At 44.5% G+C, this 13,915-nt stretch overlaps 1 protein-coding gene across 1 annotated transcript; it reads right to left on the bottom strand.

The window, feature by feature from the left end:
- Positions 1–8,040: 8,040 nt before the first annotated feature.
- Positions 8,041–12,072, bottom strand: LOC119355539 (kelch repeat-containing protein At3g27220-like). The gene is made up of 7 exons (XM_037622358.1): positions 11,766–12,072; positions 10,916–11,095; positions 10,133–10,362; positions 9,793–9,963; positions 9,420–9,525; positions 8,727–8,933; positions 8,041–8,401 (listed from the first exon to the last, which is right to left on the bottom strand). Exons 1-7 carry the CDS (start codon positions 11,955–11,957, stop codon positions 8,237–8,239), a joined length of 1,251 nt encoding a protein of 416 aa, XP_037478255.1. The 5' UTR covers positions 11,958–12,072; the 3' UTR covers positions 8,041–8,236.
- Between the last annotated feature and the right edge of the window lie 1,843 nt (positions 12,073–13,915).

The following is a 13,915-nucleotide window of genomic DNA, read 5'->3' as shown; positions in this document are numbered from 1 at the left end:
ACTAAATAACAATTATTAAGGTTTAAAACTAATCCCGAAGGGAGATGCAGAGGTAGCGTGCCGACGGCGATCACATTGACCTTGGAACCATTCCCGACGCGCATCGTCACCTCGTCCTTTGCCAGTTTCCGCTTATTCCGCAGCCCCTGCTTTGAGTTACAAATGTGAGCAACTGCGCCGGTATCAAATACCCAGGAGCTACTACGGGCACTAGTAAGGTACACATCAATTACATGTATATCACATATACCTTTTGTTTTGCCGGCCTTCTTATCCGCTAAGTACTTAGGGCAGTTCCGCTTCCAGTGACCGCTTCCCTTGCAATAAAAGCACTCAGTCTCGGGCTTGGGTCCATTCTTTGGCTTCTTCCCGGCAGCTTGCTTGCCGGGCGCGGCAACCTCCTTGCCGTCCTTCTTGAAGTTCTTTTTACCCTTGCCTTTCTTGAACTTAGTGGTTTTATTGACCATCAACACTTGATGTTCCTTCCTGACTTCTACATCTGCTGATTTCAGCATAGCAAATACTTCAGGAATGGTCTTTTCCATCCCCTGCATATTGAAGTTCATCACAAAGCTCTTGTAGCTTGGTGGAAGCGACTGGAGGATTCTATCAATGACCGCATCATCCGGGAGATTAACTCCCAGCTGAGTCAAGCGGTTATGCAACCCAGACATAGTGAGTATGTGCTCACTGACAGAATTGTTTTCCTCCATCTTACAGCTGAAGAATTTGTCGGAGACTTCATATCTCTCGACCCGGGCATGAGCTTGGAAAACCATTTTCAGCTCTTCGAACATCTCATATGCTCCATGTCTCTCAAAACGCTTTTGGAGCCCCGGCTCTAGGCTGTAAAGCATGCCGCACTGAACGAGGGAGTAGTCATCGAAACGTGCCTGCCAAGCGTTCATAACATCTTGTTCTGCAGGGAGAACGGGTGCGTCACCAAGCGGTGCTTGTAGGACATAATCTTTCTTGGCAGCTATGAGGATGATCCTCAGGTTCCGGACCCAGTCCGTATAGTTGCTGCCATCGTCTTTCAGCTTAGTTTTCTCTAGGAATGCGTTGAAGTTGAGGACTACGTTGGCCATTTGATCTACAAGACATATTGCAAAGATTTTAGACTAAGTTCATGATAATTAAGTTCAACTAATCAAATTATTAGTGAACTCCCACTTAGATTAGACATCCCTCCAGTCATCTAAGTATTACATGATCCGAGTTTAACTAGACCGTGTCCGATCATCACGTGAGACGGACTAGTCAACGTCGGTGAACATCTTCATGTTGATCGTATCTACTATACGACTCATGCTCGACCTTTCGGTCTTCTGTGTTCCGAGGCCATGTCTGTACATGCTAGGCTCGTCAAGTCAACCTAAGTGTTTGCATGTGTAAATCTGTCTTACACCCGTTGTATGTGAACGTCTGAATAAAACACCCGATCATCACGTGGTGTTTTGAAACAGCGAACTGTCGCAACGGTGCACAGTTAGGGGGAACACTTCTTGAAATTATTGTGAGGGATCATCTTATTTACTACCGTCGTTCTAAGTAAACAAGATGCAAAACATGATAAGCATCACATGCAATCAAATAATAAGCGTGACATGATATGGCCATTATCACATAGCTCCTTTGATCTCCATCTTGGGGCTCCATGATCATCTTGTCACCGGTTTGACACCATGATCTCCATCATCATGATCTCCATCATCGTGTCTCCATGAAGTTGCTCGCCAACTATTACTTCTACTACTATGGCTAACGCGTTTAGCAATAAAGTAAAGTAATTTACATGGCGTTCCTTGATGACACGCAGGTCATATAAAAGAATAAAGACAACTCCTATGGCTCCTGCCGGTTGTCATACTCATCGACATGCAAGTCGTGAATCCTATTACAATAGCATGAACATCTCATACATCACATATAGATCATTCATCATTCATCACAACTTTGGCCATATCATATCACAAACCACTTGCTGCAAAAACAAGTTAGACGTCCTCTAATTGTTGTTGCAAGTTTTACGTGGCTGAATTAGGGTTCTAGCAAGAATGTTTTCTTACCTACGTTAAAGCCACAACGTGATTTGTCAACTTCTATTTACCCTTCATAAGGACCCTGTTCATCGATTCCGCTCCAACTAAAGTAGGAGAGACAGACACCCGCCAGCCACCTTATGCAACTAGTGCATGTTAGTCGGTGGAACCAGTCTCACGTAAGCGTACGTGTAAGGTTGGTCCGGGCCGCTTCATCCCACAATACCGCTGAAGCAAGAAAGGACTAGTAACGGCAAGAAAGTTGACAAATCTACGCCCACAACAAATTGTGTTCTACTCGCGCAAGAAGAACTACGCATAGACCTAGCTCATGATGCCACTGTTGGGGAACGTTGCAGAAAACAAAAAATTTCCTACTCGTTTCACCAAGATCATCTAGGAGTTCATCTAGCAACGAGTGATTAGATGCATCTACATACCTTTGTAGATCGCGCACGGAAGCGTTCAAAAGAACGGTGATGATGTAGTCGTACTCGACGTGATCCAAATCACCGATGACCAGCGCCGAACGGACGGCACCTCCGCGTTCAACACACGTACGGGACGGGAGACGTCTCCTCCTTCTTGATCCAGCAAGGGGGAAGGAGAGGTTGATGAAGATCCAGCACCACGACGGCGTGGTGGTGGATGCAGGGCGTCACAGCAGCAGGGCTTCGCCGAGACTACGAGGAAGAGACGTAACGGGGGGAGGTGGAGGCGCCAGGGGCTGGTGTGAAATCCCTCCTCTCCCCCCCACTATATATAGGGGTGCCAAGGGGAGGGGGCGCCGGCCCTAGTAGATGGCATCTACTAGGGGGGGCGGCGGCCAAGGGGAGGTTTCCCTCCCCCCCAAGGCACCTAGGGGTGCCTTCCACCACATGGACTCTTCCATGGTGGAAACCCTAGGCGCATGGGCCTATAGGGGCTGGTTCCCTTGGCCCATCTATGCCAAGGCGCACCCCCTACAGCCCATGTGCCCCCCCGGGACAGGTGGCCCCACCCGGTGGACCCCCGGGACCCTTCCGGTGGTCCCGGTACAATACCGATAACCCCGAAACTTGTCCCGATGCCCGAAATAGCACTTCCTATATATAATTCTTTACCTCCGGACCATTCCGGAACTCCTCATGACGTCCGGGATCTCATCCGGGACTCCGAACAACATTCGGGTTTCTGCATATACATATCTTCATAACCCTAGCGTCACCGAACCTTAAGTGTGTAGACCCTACGGGTTCGGGAGACAAGCAGACATGACCGAGACGACTCTCTGGTCAATAACCAACAGCGGGATCTGGATACCCATGTTGGCTCCCACATGCTCCACGATGATCTCATCGGATGAACCACGATGTCGAGGATTTAATCAATCCCGTACGCTATTCCCTTTGTCTATCGATATGTTACTTGCCCGAGATTCGATCGTCGGTATCCCAATACCTCGTTCAATCTCGTTACCGGCAAGTCACTTTACTCGTACCGTAATGCATGATCCCGTGACCAGACACTTGGTCACTTTGAGCTCATTATGATGATGCATTACCGAGTGGGCCCAGTGATACCTCTCCGTCATACGGAGTGACAAATCCCAGTCTTGATCCATGTCACCCAACAGACACTTTCGGAGATACCCGTAGTCTACCTTTATAGTCACCCAGTTACGTTGTGACGTTTGGCATACCCAAAGCACTCCTACGGTATCCGGGAGTTACACGATCTCATGGTCTAAGGAAAAGATACTTTGACATTGGAAAACTCTAGCAAACGAACTATACGATCTTGTGCTATATTTAGGATTGGGTCTTGTCCATCACATCATTCTCCCAATGATGTGATCTCGTTATCAATGACATCCAGTGTCCATAGTCAGGAAACCATGACTATCTGTTGATCAACGAGCTAGTCAACTAGAGGCTCACTAGGGACATGTTGGTGTCTGTTATTCACACATGTATTACGATTTCCGGATAACACAATTATAGCATGAATAAAGATAATTATCATGAACAAGGAAATATAATAATAATAATGCTTTTATTATTGCCTCTAGGGCATATTTCCAACAGCATTATGGGACGAAGTAGGATGTTTTTTGCAAGACAATGCTATGTGCGGACTACAGTGTTTACATGCAGTTAATCGTTTGCTTATACTACTAACTTTATTTCAAAATGAGAAAAGTATACCTTTTGTCCCTCAATTTTTGGTGAAGTCTAGATTTGGTCCCTCAACTTCAAAACCGGACAACTTGCACCTCTAACTACCGAAACCGGATAAGGTTCATCCCCGGACTCGGTTTTGACCGGTTTTGGTGTTGACTCACCCCGGTTTTGACCCGTGCTCACTCATATTCCTGTAATTTTTTTATATCCGTGAACTTTTTGAAATCCACATACACTTTTCAACTCCGCATAGTTTTTTCAAGGTCACATATTTTTTTCAAAAATAAACATACATTTTTCAAATCAGCAAACTATTCTAAAATTCACATACTTTTTTCAAATCCGTGATTTTTTAACATTTACGGACCTTTTCCAAATCCCCATATTTTTCCCAAGTTTGTGTAATTTTATCAAATCCAAGTATTTTTCAAAGCCATGAACTTTTTTTGAAATTCGCATACTTATTGCAAATCCACATGCTTTTCAAAGTCCGCATTTTTTTTCAAATCCGTGTTCCATTTATAATCCATGAACTTTGTTTGAAATTCACATACTTGTTTCAAGATGAAACAATTTCTGAAATCCACATATTTTTGCGTAAAAGAAGTCCATATCCGCGTACTTTTTTCAAGTTCGCATAAAATTTTCAAATTCATGAACTCTTTCAATAAAATGTACTCAAATTTGAAAGTGTACATCAATTTTGAAAAATTAAATGAACTTAAAAAACTAAATGAACTTTAAAAAAATACGCATATTTGAAAAAGTACATGAACTTGTAAAAAATACGCAGATTTAAAAAAAGTACAAAAATTTTAAAAAGGTTCACGTATTTGAAAAAATAACCGAATTTGAAAACATCACGTGGACTTGGAAAAGGTATCCAAATATGAGTCGGAACGGTCAAAACCGGGGTGGGACAGCACCAAAACCGGTCAAAACCGTTACCAGGAATGAATCTTGTCCGGTTTTAGAAGTTAAGGGTGCAAGTTGTCCGGTTTTGGAGTTGAGGGACCAAATCTAGACTCCGCCAAGAATTGAGGGACGAAAAATATACTTTTCTCTTTCAAAATACATGACGGACTATGAAGCATGCACCAAACTTCTCTATATTTCACAAGTAATTTAAAAAATATATATGTATTTAAATTCTTTTATATTTGGATATAAAATACCAGTATATTTGTTATGAGAAATAGTTTCGTACTGTATATTTTTTCAATTTAATGTTCATACAAAAATAATGGTCTTTTTAATCAACTCATTTTTTAGCATCAGTACAGACACAAGCGCTCATATATATGCGCATATACTCACCCCTTTGGACGCACACACGCACACCCTACCCCTATGAGCACCTCCGAAAGACTGAGTCGGCATATTATCTTGAGGGATACCATTGTCCACCTAAACATCTCAACCATAGGTTGGTTCGCAATCAACTCATTGTTTGATTCACGGTATATGATTTCCTTTCTTAGGATTCATTTGCACTTTATTTTAGAGGAATAACTCAAACCTTTTGGTAGAATTTATTTGTTTCCTATGCTATCAAACACTCTTTAATCCAGATTTTTGTAATTTTCTAATTTCATAGTAGGAATCAAGAGGATATGACACCCTAATCTTGTGTTTTTTCTATTCCTGAGTTTTGAGAATCCTACTAATCAAATAGGCCCTATGGGGTACTATTAACTATATATACTCATGTTCAACTAGGTAGCATTAGCAGCTAATGTTGTTTTCTAAGTTATAAATTAGACGACTTTGGAGTTGTTGAGATGTGGCCAGCATGTAGCAGGGAAGAGGCGCCAGCTTCAGCGGATGGCTTGCCATCCTCTACCCAGATCTGATGCTCCGGAGACTGCTAGCCCAAGTGCGGTTAGGTCGCGGCGGTAGAGTTCCGCGGTGTCAATCTTGTGGTAGTGACGACTGCACTTCGAGTGGGCAATGTTGATTCGCCTTTTGTGCTCCGCCTCCGGCGATGTCAGCCTCTAGGTCGGCGGTTCTGGGTAGGGCTCTCTTCATTGGGGTAATAGTCGCTCTACCTTCGGCGTTGGTCCTGGGCGACCACTCTGACATCTGGTGACAGACTCATTGCGGATTGCAATGGCCACCAGAAGGTATTCGTGAGGGTTTATCTCTTCAGATTCAGTGGGTGGCCCCTATAGATGGCGGCTTGACGCAGAGGGATGGTTGTGGTGATGACGGCCCACGTTGCATGTACCTGCCGGGATCACGGAAAAGTGATGGCAACAACACATAAGTGAGGTCGATGGTGGTGCTACGCAAGCATCCGGTCTCGAGTTCCTAGGTGAAAGCCCAGGTCTCCCATGTTGGATATACCTGTGAAGCTGGTAGCAAGTTACGCCTAGGACTGAGCTAGCTTGAACCATAAATTCTTGGAATTTCCAGTACTTTGTAGGAAGGAATTACAAGGGATCTTGATACTAGGCCTAGGGCTATATCCCTAGTCATCTACGCCAATGCCTGACAATGACGATGTTTTTATGTGGCTATCTTGTTAAAGCATTGTTTGGATTGGTTCTTCATGGTGAAAACATAAATTCTGACCTCGAATGGTTGGATTGATGACGGCAACGCTTGGGCTTCACTGCCTTTCCGAAGACGTTGTTGTTGAAGAATCTCGCCGTCTGTGTGGTGCCGATCGCGGATCAAGTTGTTTTCAGTTTTTTTTTCTCACCTATGCATAGATTTGTGTGCATGTGTTCATGTTAGTTGTGTTGCAGAGGTCCGGTGTGTGCTTGTTGTGTTTGGTATCTTATTGATTCTTCATTTTGAGCAAATAAAACCACCCTTCATCCAAAAAATGGATGTGTGCCTCATGCCATACCTCAAGTGTTGTACTCCGTCTAACTGCCATCACTTAAAAGCTGGACGCCGAAAGCCCGAAATGCTGATATTTTCTCTCTTTTTTTTAGCAAAATCTTGAAATGCTTTAGAAACGTCAACGAGGAAAGAATTGCAGAAAAACTGGAAAGTGCTACACGAGCGGCACTAGCTGTCCCCTGGATATGATCCTGTACAGATCAGGAATCGGTTCTGTGGTCATCGGCAGCGACATGTCGTGAGCAATCTACGGCATAAAACAAGAGGTGCAAGTTAGTACTGTACGTACTTCTCGGTAGCTCCCAGCTTTCGAAGGAAAAAGAAAACAAAAATGTTTTGATCATCGTAATCACAAGGAACCATCCAGCCACTTTATACAAGTCCAATTACACGGGCGAAAAGCAGCAACCGCCAGAGAACAACACTTGCCATTTCACAGAAGGCATGTGAGAGGTGTAACTGTGTGAGTTGAAATAGCTCAAGTCCATGTATTGAAGAACTCTTGCCCTTGGATTGTAGCCCTAACCTTTTGGAATAAACTAGTACTGTTGATCTCGCAAAAAAAAACTGTAGGAATAGGTCAAGATGACGTTGATGCCTCAGAGGATACGAACTGGATTCACATCCAGTTTAGAAGCTACTACTGCAGAGGCTTGAGAGAATAATAAGTCTTGGTCTTAGAAGGTGTTTGGATGAGAGGTGTTTCTGGTTAACTAATGCGGAGTGCATATGAAAACTACCTGCCGGATGCCTCTTATCTGAACACCTCTCAGATGTAAGAGTGAACAAGCAACGGCGAGAATGCTTTCAATACCTGATGTGGCTAGCAGTATTTCGTACAATATACTTTTCTCCCACGAATTGCTATGTACTCCAAGAATAGAGGAACATCAAGAAACACAAGAGTAGAAGTATCTGTTGCAGCTAGGAGTACAAGATTAGAACATCAGCATAGGATATTGTACAAAATTGTGTAAAGTGAGCTATTCTGTGATGTAAGTATAACCGCAAAATATAAGCATACAACAGAATAAGTGGCATGATGTGAAAGTGCACAACAAAGCCAACCAATTCGTATGACAATAAACTAACTCGCCCACCAACGGGGGGGAATCGAACGGTTATGTACCGAAAAGAATACTGAAAGAATGCTCTGCTAAAATCAGTTCTCCTTTAGAAAAATCACAGGTGCAACTTAGTTCTCCACATGCACCCGACAACCTTTTTAGGAGATGGGTTGCTTGGGCCCTTGTCCCGTTGCCCGGAAGTGAAATACAGCCAGCCATCCCAGTATCCTACCAACGTGGTCTTGATCCGGAAAGGTAACCGCCCGATCACACTCCATTCCTGTATGCAGATGGAATTTCAGTCGCATCACGATAACAACCCACGCAATTCAAGATTTACGGATCCTCTTTTTTTAAGATTCTCTTTCACAGTTCTGTTAGCATCATATTATTCTAGAACAGAAATTTGGATGTGTAGAATAACAGTATTTCAGTTCTCTGTGTATTAAGAGCAGAACTTAAAAAAACAAGAAACAGAGAAAACACCACATTGCAAACAACAGGATGTTGATAGCTAATACCTAGCACAACATTTTCCCAACTTCCCCTGCTTTCATGAACTGCTTTTTTAACAAAACAAAAAAGGTATATGGAACGATATGTACCAGTGTCTCCAAATTGAACCGAAATACTTCACCAACCAAGGTCATTCTTTTATTAATTGGGTGCTTTTCTGTAGTTCCCCCAGCAATAATTATAGAATTGTTGACATTCGTCCAGGCAAACTCTATATGTGAATCTGGCTTCGGCATGGGTGGAAGTTCCTTCCACTTCATTTCATCATCAAGCATGTATACATCACTGTACACCATCTGCATAGGCACAGATCAAGAGAAGGAATGTAGAACTTTAAGTAAGAAAACTATTGTGATTAGAAGATGAAACATTTCACACAAGTATCTATATTTTTCTTAAATATCGAGTATCTATGTTGATAAACACGCGAGCTAAAAAATCATCATTATTCTGTAATACATCCTATTATGGTACCATACGATATGATAGATTTTTCACTAAGTGCCGATCTACAATTGACTGTAGGGCATTAACTATTTACAATCACTCGTAGAAAAACAGACCTGTCCTCTGTATCGAAACTGCAGTCCACACTAGTTGCCACTAGGTGAAGCATGCTAGGTATTCAACGTCTATTTAATAGATGCAGTCATGCAAAAAACATGGCTGAGATACGCAACTAATGCAATAAACTGATCTGAGTTGACATCTAAAATGAACAACTTTCTCCATCATGTGTAGCAATTCAGCATGTATACTGATTAATCAAAGTATCAACATACCTCACTTCTTCTAACACATTTAAATATAGGTGATCCAGGTTTGGCCATAAAATCTCCTTCTTGACCACCAATAACAAGGAGCTTATCATTAGCAACAACACATGCCCTGATGCAAAATAGTAGGTCATGAACTAAGAAACATGTTATGTGTTACATAAACCACCCTCAATTTTGTATACTGTGCAACCAAATTTCTTGCCCAGAACTTATTCTTCAAAATAGTTGATTAACAGAAAATGTATTGCCAGGAGCACAAGAAGAGTTTAAAGACACCAGAAAGTGAAACGTCGAGAAGTCAAGACGATATAGGAATCTAACAACTTCCATTTTCAAAGAACAACAACAGATGTCACATGAAGAGGAAGTAACAGACCTATGTGGACCACCACGAGGGATTGGTATCTCGCTCCTCCATTCCTGCTCCAATGCTTTCCCATCCTTAACTGCGAGGCTCCAATGTTCAACTCCAGGTTCATGTCTGTCCTCCTTACTACCACCCATCACATGAAGCCTCCCTCTCCAAAGTTGTGTGGCTGGAGCATACCTGAACAAGATATTTACAGGGAAAAAAGTGAAAGAACTCGTCAAATCTTCAGACTCCAAAATACTAGTATTTAGATCAATGGAAGAATAGGACCATGCAAGTACAAATACAAACAAATGCATAATGTGATGTCTAATATTAAGTGTGAAAAATGAAACAAGACTCGTACCTAGGAACTGGCAGTGGAGGCAAATCATGCCATTCTTTTCTTTCAGTGTCCAACACAAAATTTCGAGCTGTAGGCCCCCTACACTGAGGGCCGTATTGTCCAGTTACTACGTAAATATATCTTCCATCTGTAACCATCCCCAGATGTGAATGTGCCATTTCCTTTGGCATATCAAACTTTCCTCCCCATGTATTATCCGAGAAATTGTAAATATCCACATGAGAATGCACCTATAAATGGAAAACATCAGAAGGTCTCAAGAGTTAACTTGTTGACAAACAGAAATAACTAATGATAGACCTCTGCTGTTCTGCAATAAAGAAAACAACATTACAAGGAACAACTGGAGAATTTTGCAGTGTGGCTTCATTAAATTAATTGAACTCAGCAATATGTATCGACTATCATAGCTATTTATAATGAGGTCATGCAACAACATTACATAGTACAACTACTTGAACTTAATTTCGGTAAGTAAGGGCACGCTTGAACTTTGGCATAATGCTCATTCATTTTATTCAGTTTAATTTGTTGAATCTATAGTGTACAGAGTACAGACTGACAAAGCTGCAACCATTCAGATACCAAAACTACAGCAATAGTGTGAAGTCCCCCCACCCCCTCCACAACTACAACATTTTATGTTAATTCAACTTTTAAGTAAAATATCCATCTTAAGCATTAACATGTGTATATATTATGCTTAAGCAAGTATCATCTTAGACAGTACAGAAAAATAGGCAAACCTAGTAAACTAGTAAAAGAACGGGCAAGTTTCCTCACATAGTTAATGGTGCCATATCCAGCAAACACAAATAAGAGATTCTTAATCTGTATAGCAGCACCGTCCAAACGTGGTACCGGTGCTTCAGCCATCTGCTCCCACTGCAATTCTGGTGCTCGCAAATCCGCAAAAGTGGCACTTATGTCCATGGAACCTGTAGATGCATTGCCCTTTGTTTGCTGTACAAGAGAAGTATATAACATAATTAGTTCTGAATGAAATCATTGTAGCAGACAGAATGATGATAATAAGCAAGCAAATCAACTTGAAATCCAAATTATACCATAGCAATCTAGTCACAACATAGGTCATGACAATTAACAAATCGATTTCTTAGGAGTTAGAAATTAATTTGCAACAAATTGCAAAACAAACAATGGCCTACCAGTGGATGTACATTGCCATTTCACCAGCAGTTCTATAAGATATTCAGTAAGAAAATTTATGACCACCACAGCCAAGCAACATGACCAACCAGAAATCAGTGTTCTGCAATTAGACACTCGAACATCTACATTGCCACAGGAAGCAAGCATAACCAACTTTAAAAGTTCACACCAAACAATCAAGCAAACGATGGATGCTCGAGTGAACTGCATTAGGTCGAGGGGAAGTTGCGAGTCAAGCACTTGAAGGCAGTAAGCCTAGAGGCAGGGCAGCAAATGAATTTCTACTCTGCCAATCGGAGAGTGCAGAGGTCAATATAATCGCACACCTCAATAGGAAAAAAATCTCCTACCAGATCTCAGTAATCGCACACCCCGACAATGCCAGAGCACAGAATAGTTGAAGGCAGTAGAGGGCAGACAGCAGCCCAATAATCATAAAAATCAGGTTGAGGGGCGTCACCTTATTCGCCGAGGGCGGCGGCGACGCCGTGGGGCGAGTGGAGATATCGACCCTCGAGGGCCAGATGGAGGGGGCAGCGGAGCGGGAGGAGGCCCAGAGGTAGTCGGCGACTAGGAAGAGTCCGAGGATGGCGACGACGGCGAGCGCCACGAGGTGCTTGGGCGGCAGCGCCTTCGCCGCCGGCCTCGCCATCGGTGGATCGCTAGAACCTACAGGCGGCGGCCGCGGCGGCGAGAGCAGCGTGTCGGTGACATCAGTGGTGAGCCGAGGAGTAGTAGCGATTCCGAGTTTAGATTCACGGCACGCGCAGAGAACAAAACGACATTTTCGTTAGAGCTCTTGGAATTTTTAGGGATTTTTTTGCAACTAAATTATTAAGAGCATCACCAACAGTTACCCTAAAAAACACCCCATAAATATGGTTTCACGAGGTGTCCATAAGATTGACAGGTGCGCTGCTTTTACAGCTCCCGTAAAAATCCTTCCTTAAAAATGGTATTTGGCGATGGCGCGGCAGTGCACAAAGGATCGCGATGGTCTTTGACGGGCCGGCGGGCGGGCAGCGCGACGGCAATGGTGGACCACGGCGACGAAACGGCGCGACACATTTCAAATGGAAGAGAACACGAACACAAAGGAGCTACCCACCCGAAACAAAAAAGGTATGTCGATTGATGATGAATTGCATGCTTATTGAGGCCAGAGAACAGGGCAGGATGCGCATCCGCGCAAGAAGGCGGAGGTGGTAGACGTGTTCGACTGTCGTTTGCGGGAGCAGGCAAAAGGCGATCTAGAGCAGGAGCTCCAAGACGAAGCGAGAGGAAGACCGGTGTGCGTTATGTATGACGTGTAGCCTAAAACAACGAACTTATAGGAAGATGCAATTGTCTTAAATACCGAACATCCTTCAAAACCGCATTCGGATATGGTTGGCCGCTGAACCAGCTGGCCTCTTATTATCGGGATCTCTGTCCAGATGGCCCTCTTCGACCACCAGGATGTCACCCGTCGAGCCTCGCGAGTGCATGGGCCTGGTTGGGGCGAGCGAAGCAGCCCGATAGGAGGCGATGAATGCTAGCAGGCGAACCCGACCTCATCCATCACGCGTCGTCGCGCCCCCCTAGTCGAATGGCCCTCTCTGACTACCCGACTGTTACGCGCTAAGATGCAAATCAGACGGCCTTGAGCACCTCAGGGAGCCAGCCACCCGAGGCCCGACACAACATACGGCGCTAAGGGCACTCTGCTCGCGGAGGCTCCCAAGAGGTGGGGTACTTCAACATTCTTTATAGGAGTAATGTGTGGATGTAACACCCCGTATGTAACCTACCATATTTGTATTCCAACTCTTGCCATTTCCGGCACTAAGTTATGATATTTTCTCGTTGTCGGGTTTTTGTCTTCGTGTTGCTTTTGTCGTTGTCATGCATCTCATATCATGTCATCATGTGCATCGCATTTGCATACGTGTTCGTCTCATGCATCCGAGCATTTTCCCCATTGTCCATTTTGCATTCCGGCGCTCCTATGTCCTTCGGTGTCCTTTTCTACCTCTTTTCGTGTGCGGATGTTAAACGTTTTCGGATTGGACCGAAATTTGCCAAGCGGCCTTGGTTTACTACCGGTAGACCGCCTGTCAAGTTTCATGTCATTTGTACTTCGTTTGTACTCCAACGATTAATCGAGGAACCGAAAATGCCTCATGTGTGTTGCAGCCCAACACCTCTCCAAAGTGGCCCAAAATCCACCTAAACCCCCTCCATCATCTCGGTCGTTCGATCACGATCGCGTGGCCGCAAACCGTGCTTAATTTGGAGCCTCCTAACTCCCTCTACCTATAAAAAGGCAACTCCCCCCCGAAAATTCCGGATCCCTAACCCTAGCCCCGCTCCCTCTCCGCCGCCGGACGAAAACCCGCCGACGGACATGTCCGCCGCCGCCGCGCGCCCACTCCTGCGCTGACACGTGTCAAGTGCAGCCGCCACCCGCCGCGGCCCTCCGAGCCCGCGTCCGGCCCTCCGAGCCCGCGCGCCGCCCACGCCTTCCTCCCTCGCCGCGCCGCCCACCTCCTCCTCGCCGTCGTCGGCGACCGCCGCCCCGCACCGCCCCGATCCGCCTCGTCGCCGGCGGCCGCCGCACGCACCTCGCCG

The sequence above is a fragment of the Triticum dicoccoides genome, chromosome 2A, assembly GCF_002162155.2.
Source record: "Triticum dicoccoides isolate Atlit2015 ecotype Zavitan chromosome 2A, WEW_v2.0, whole genome shotgun sequence".
Taxonomy (NCBI): domain Eukaryota; kingdom Viridiplantae; phylum Streptophyta; class Magnoliopsida; order Poales; family Poaceae; genus Triticum; species Triticum dicoccoides.
The sequence above is the reverse complement of the archived record's forward strand: the minus strand, read 5'-3'. Positions and strand labels throughout refer to the sequence as shown.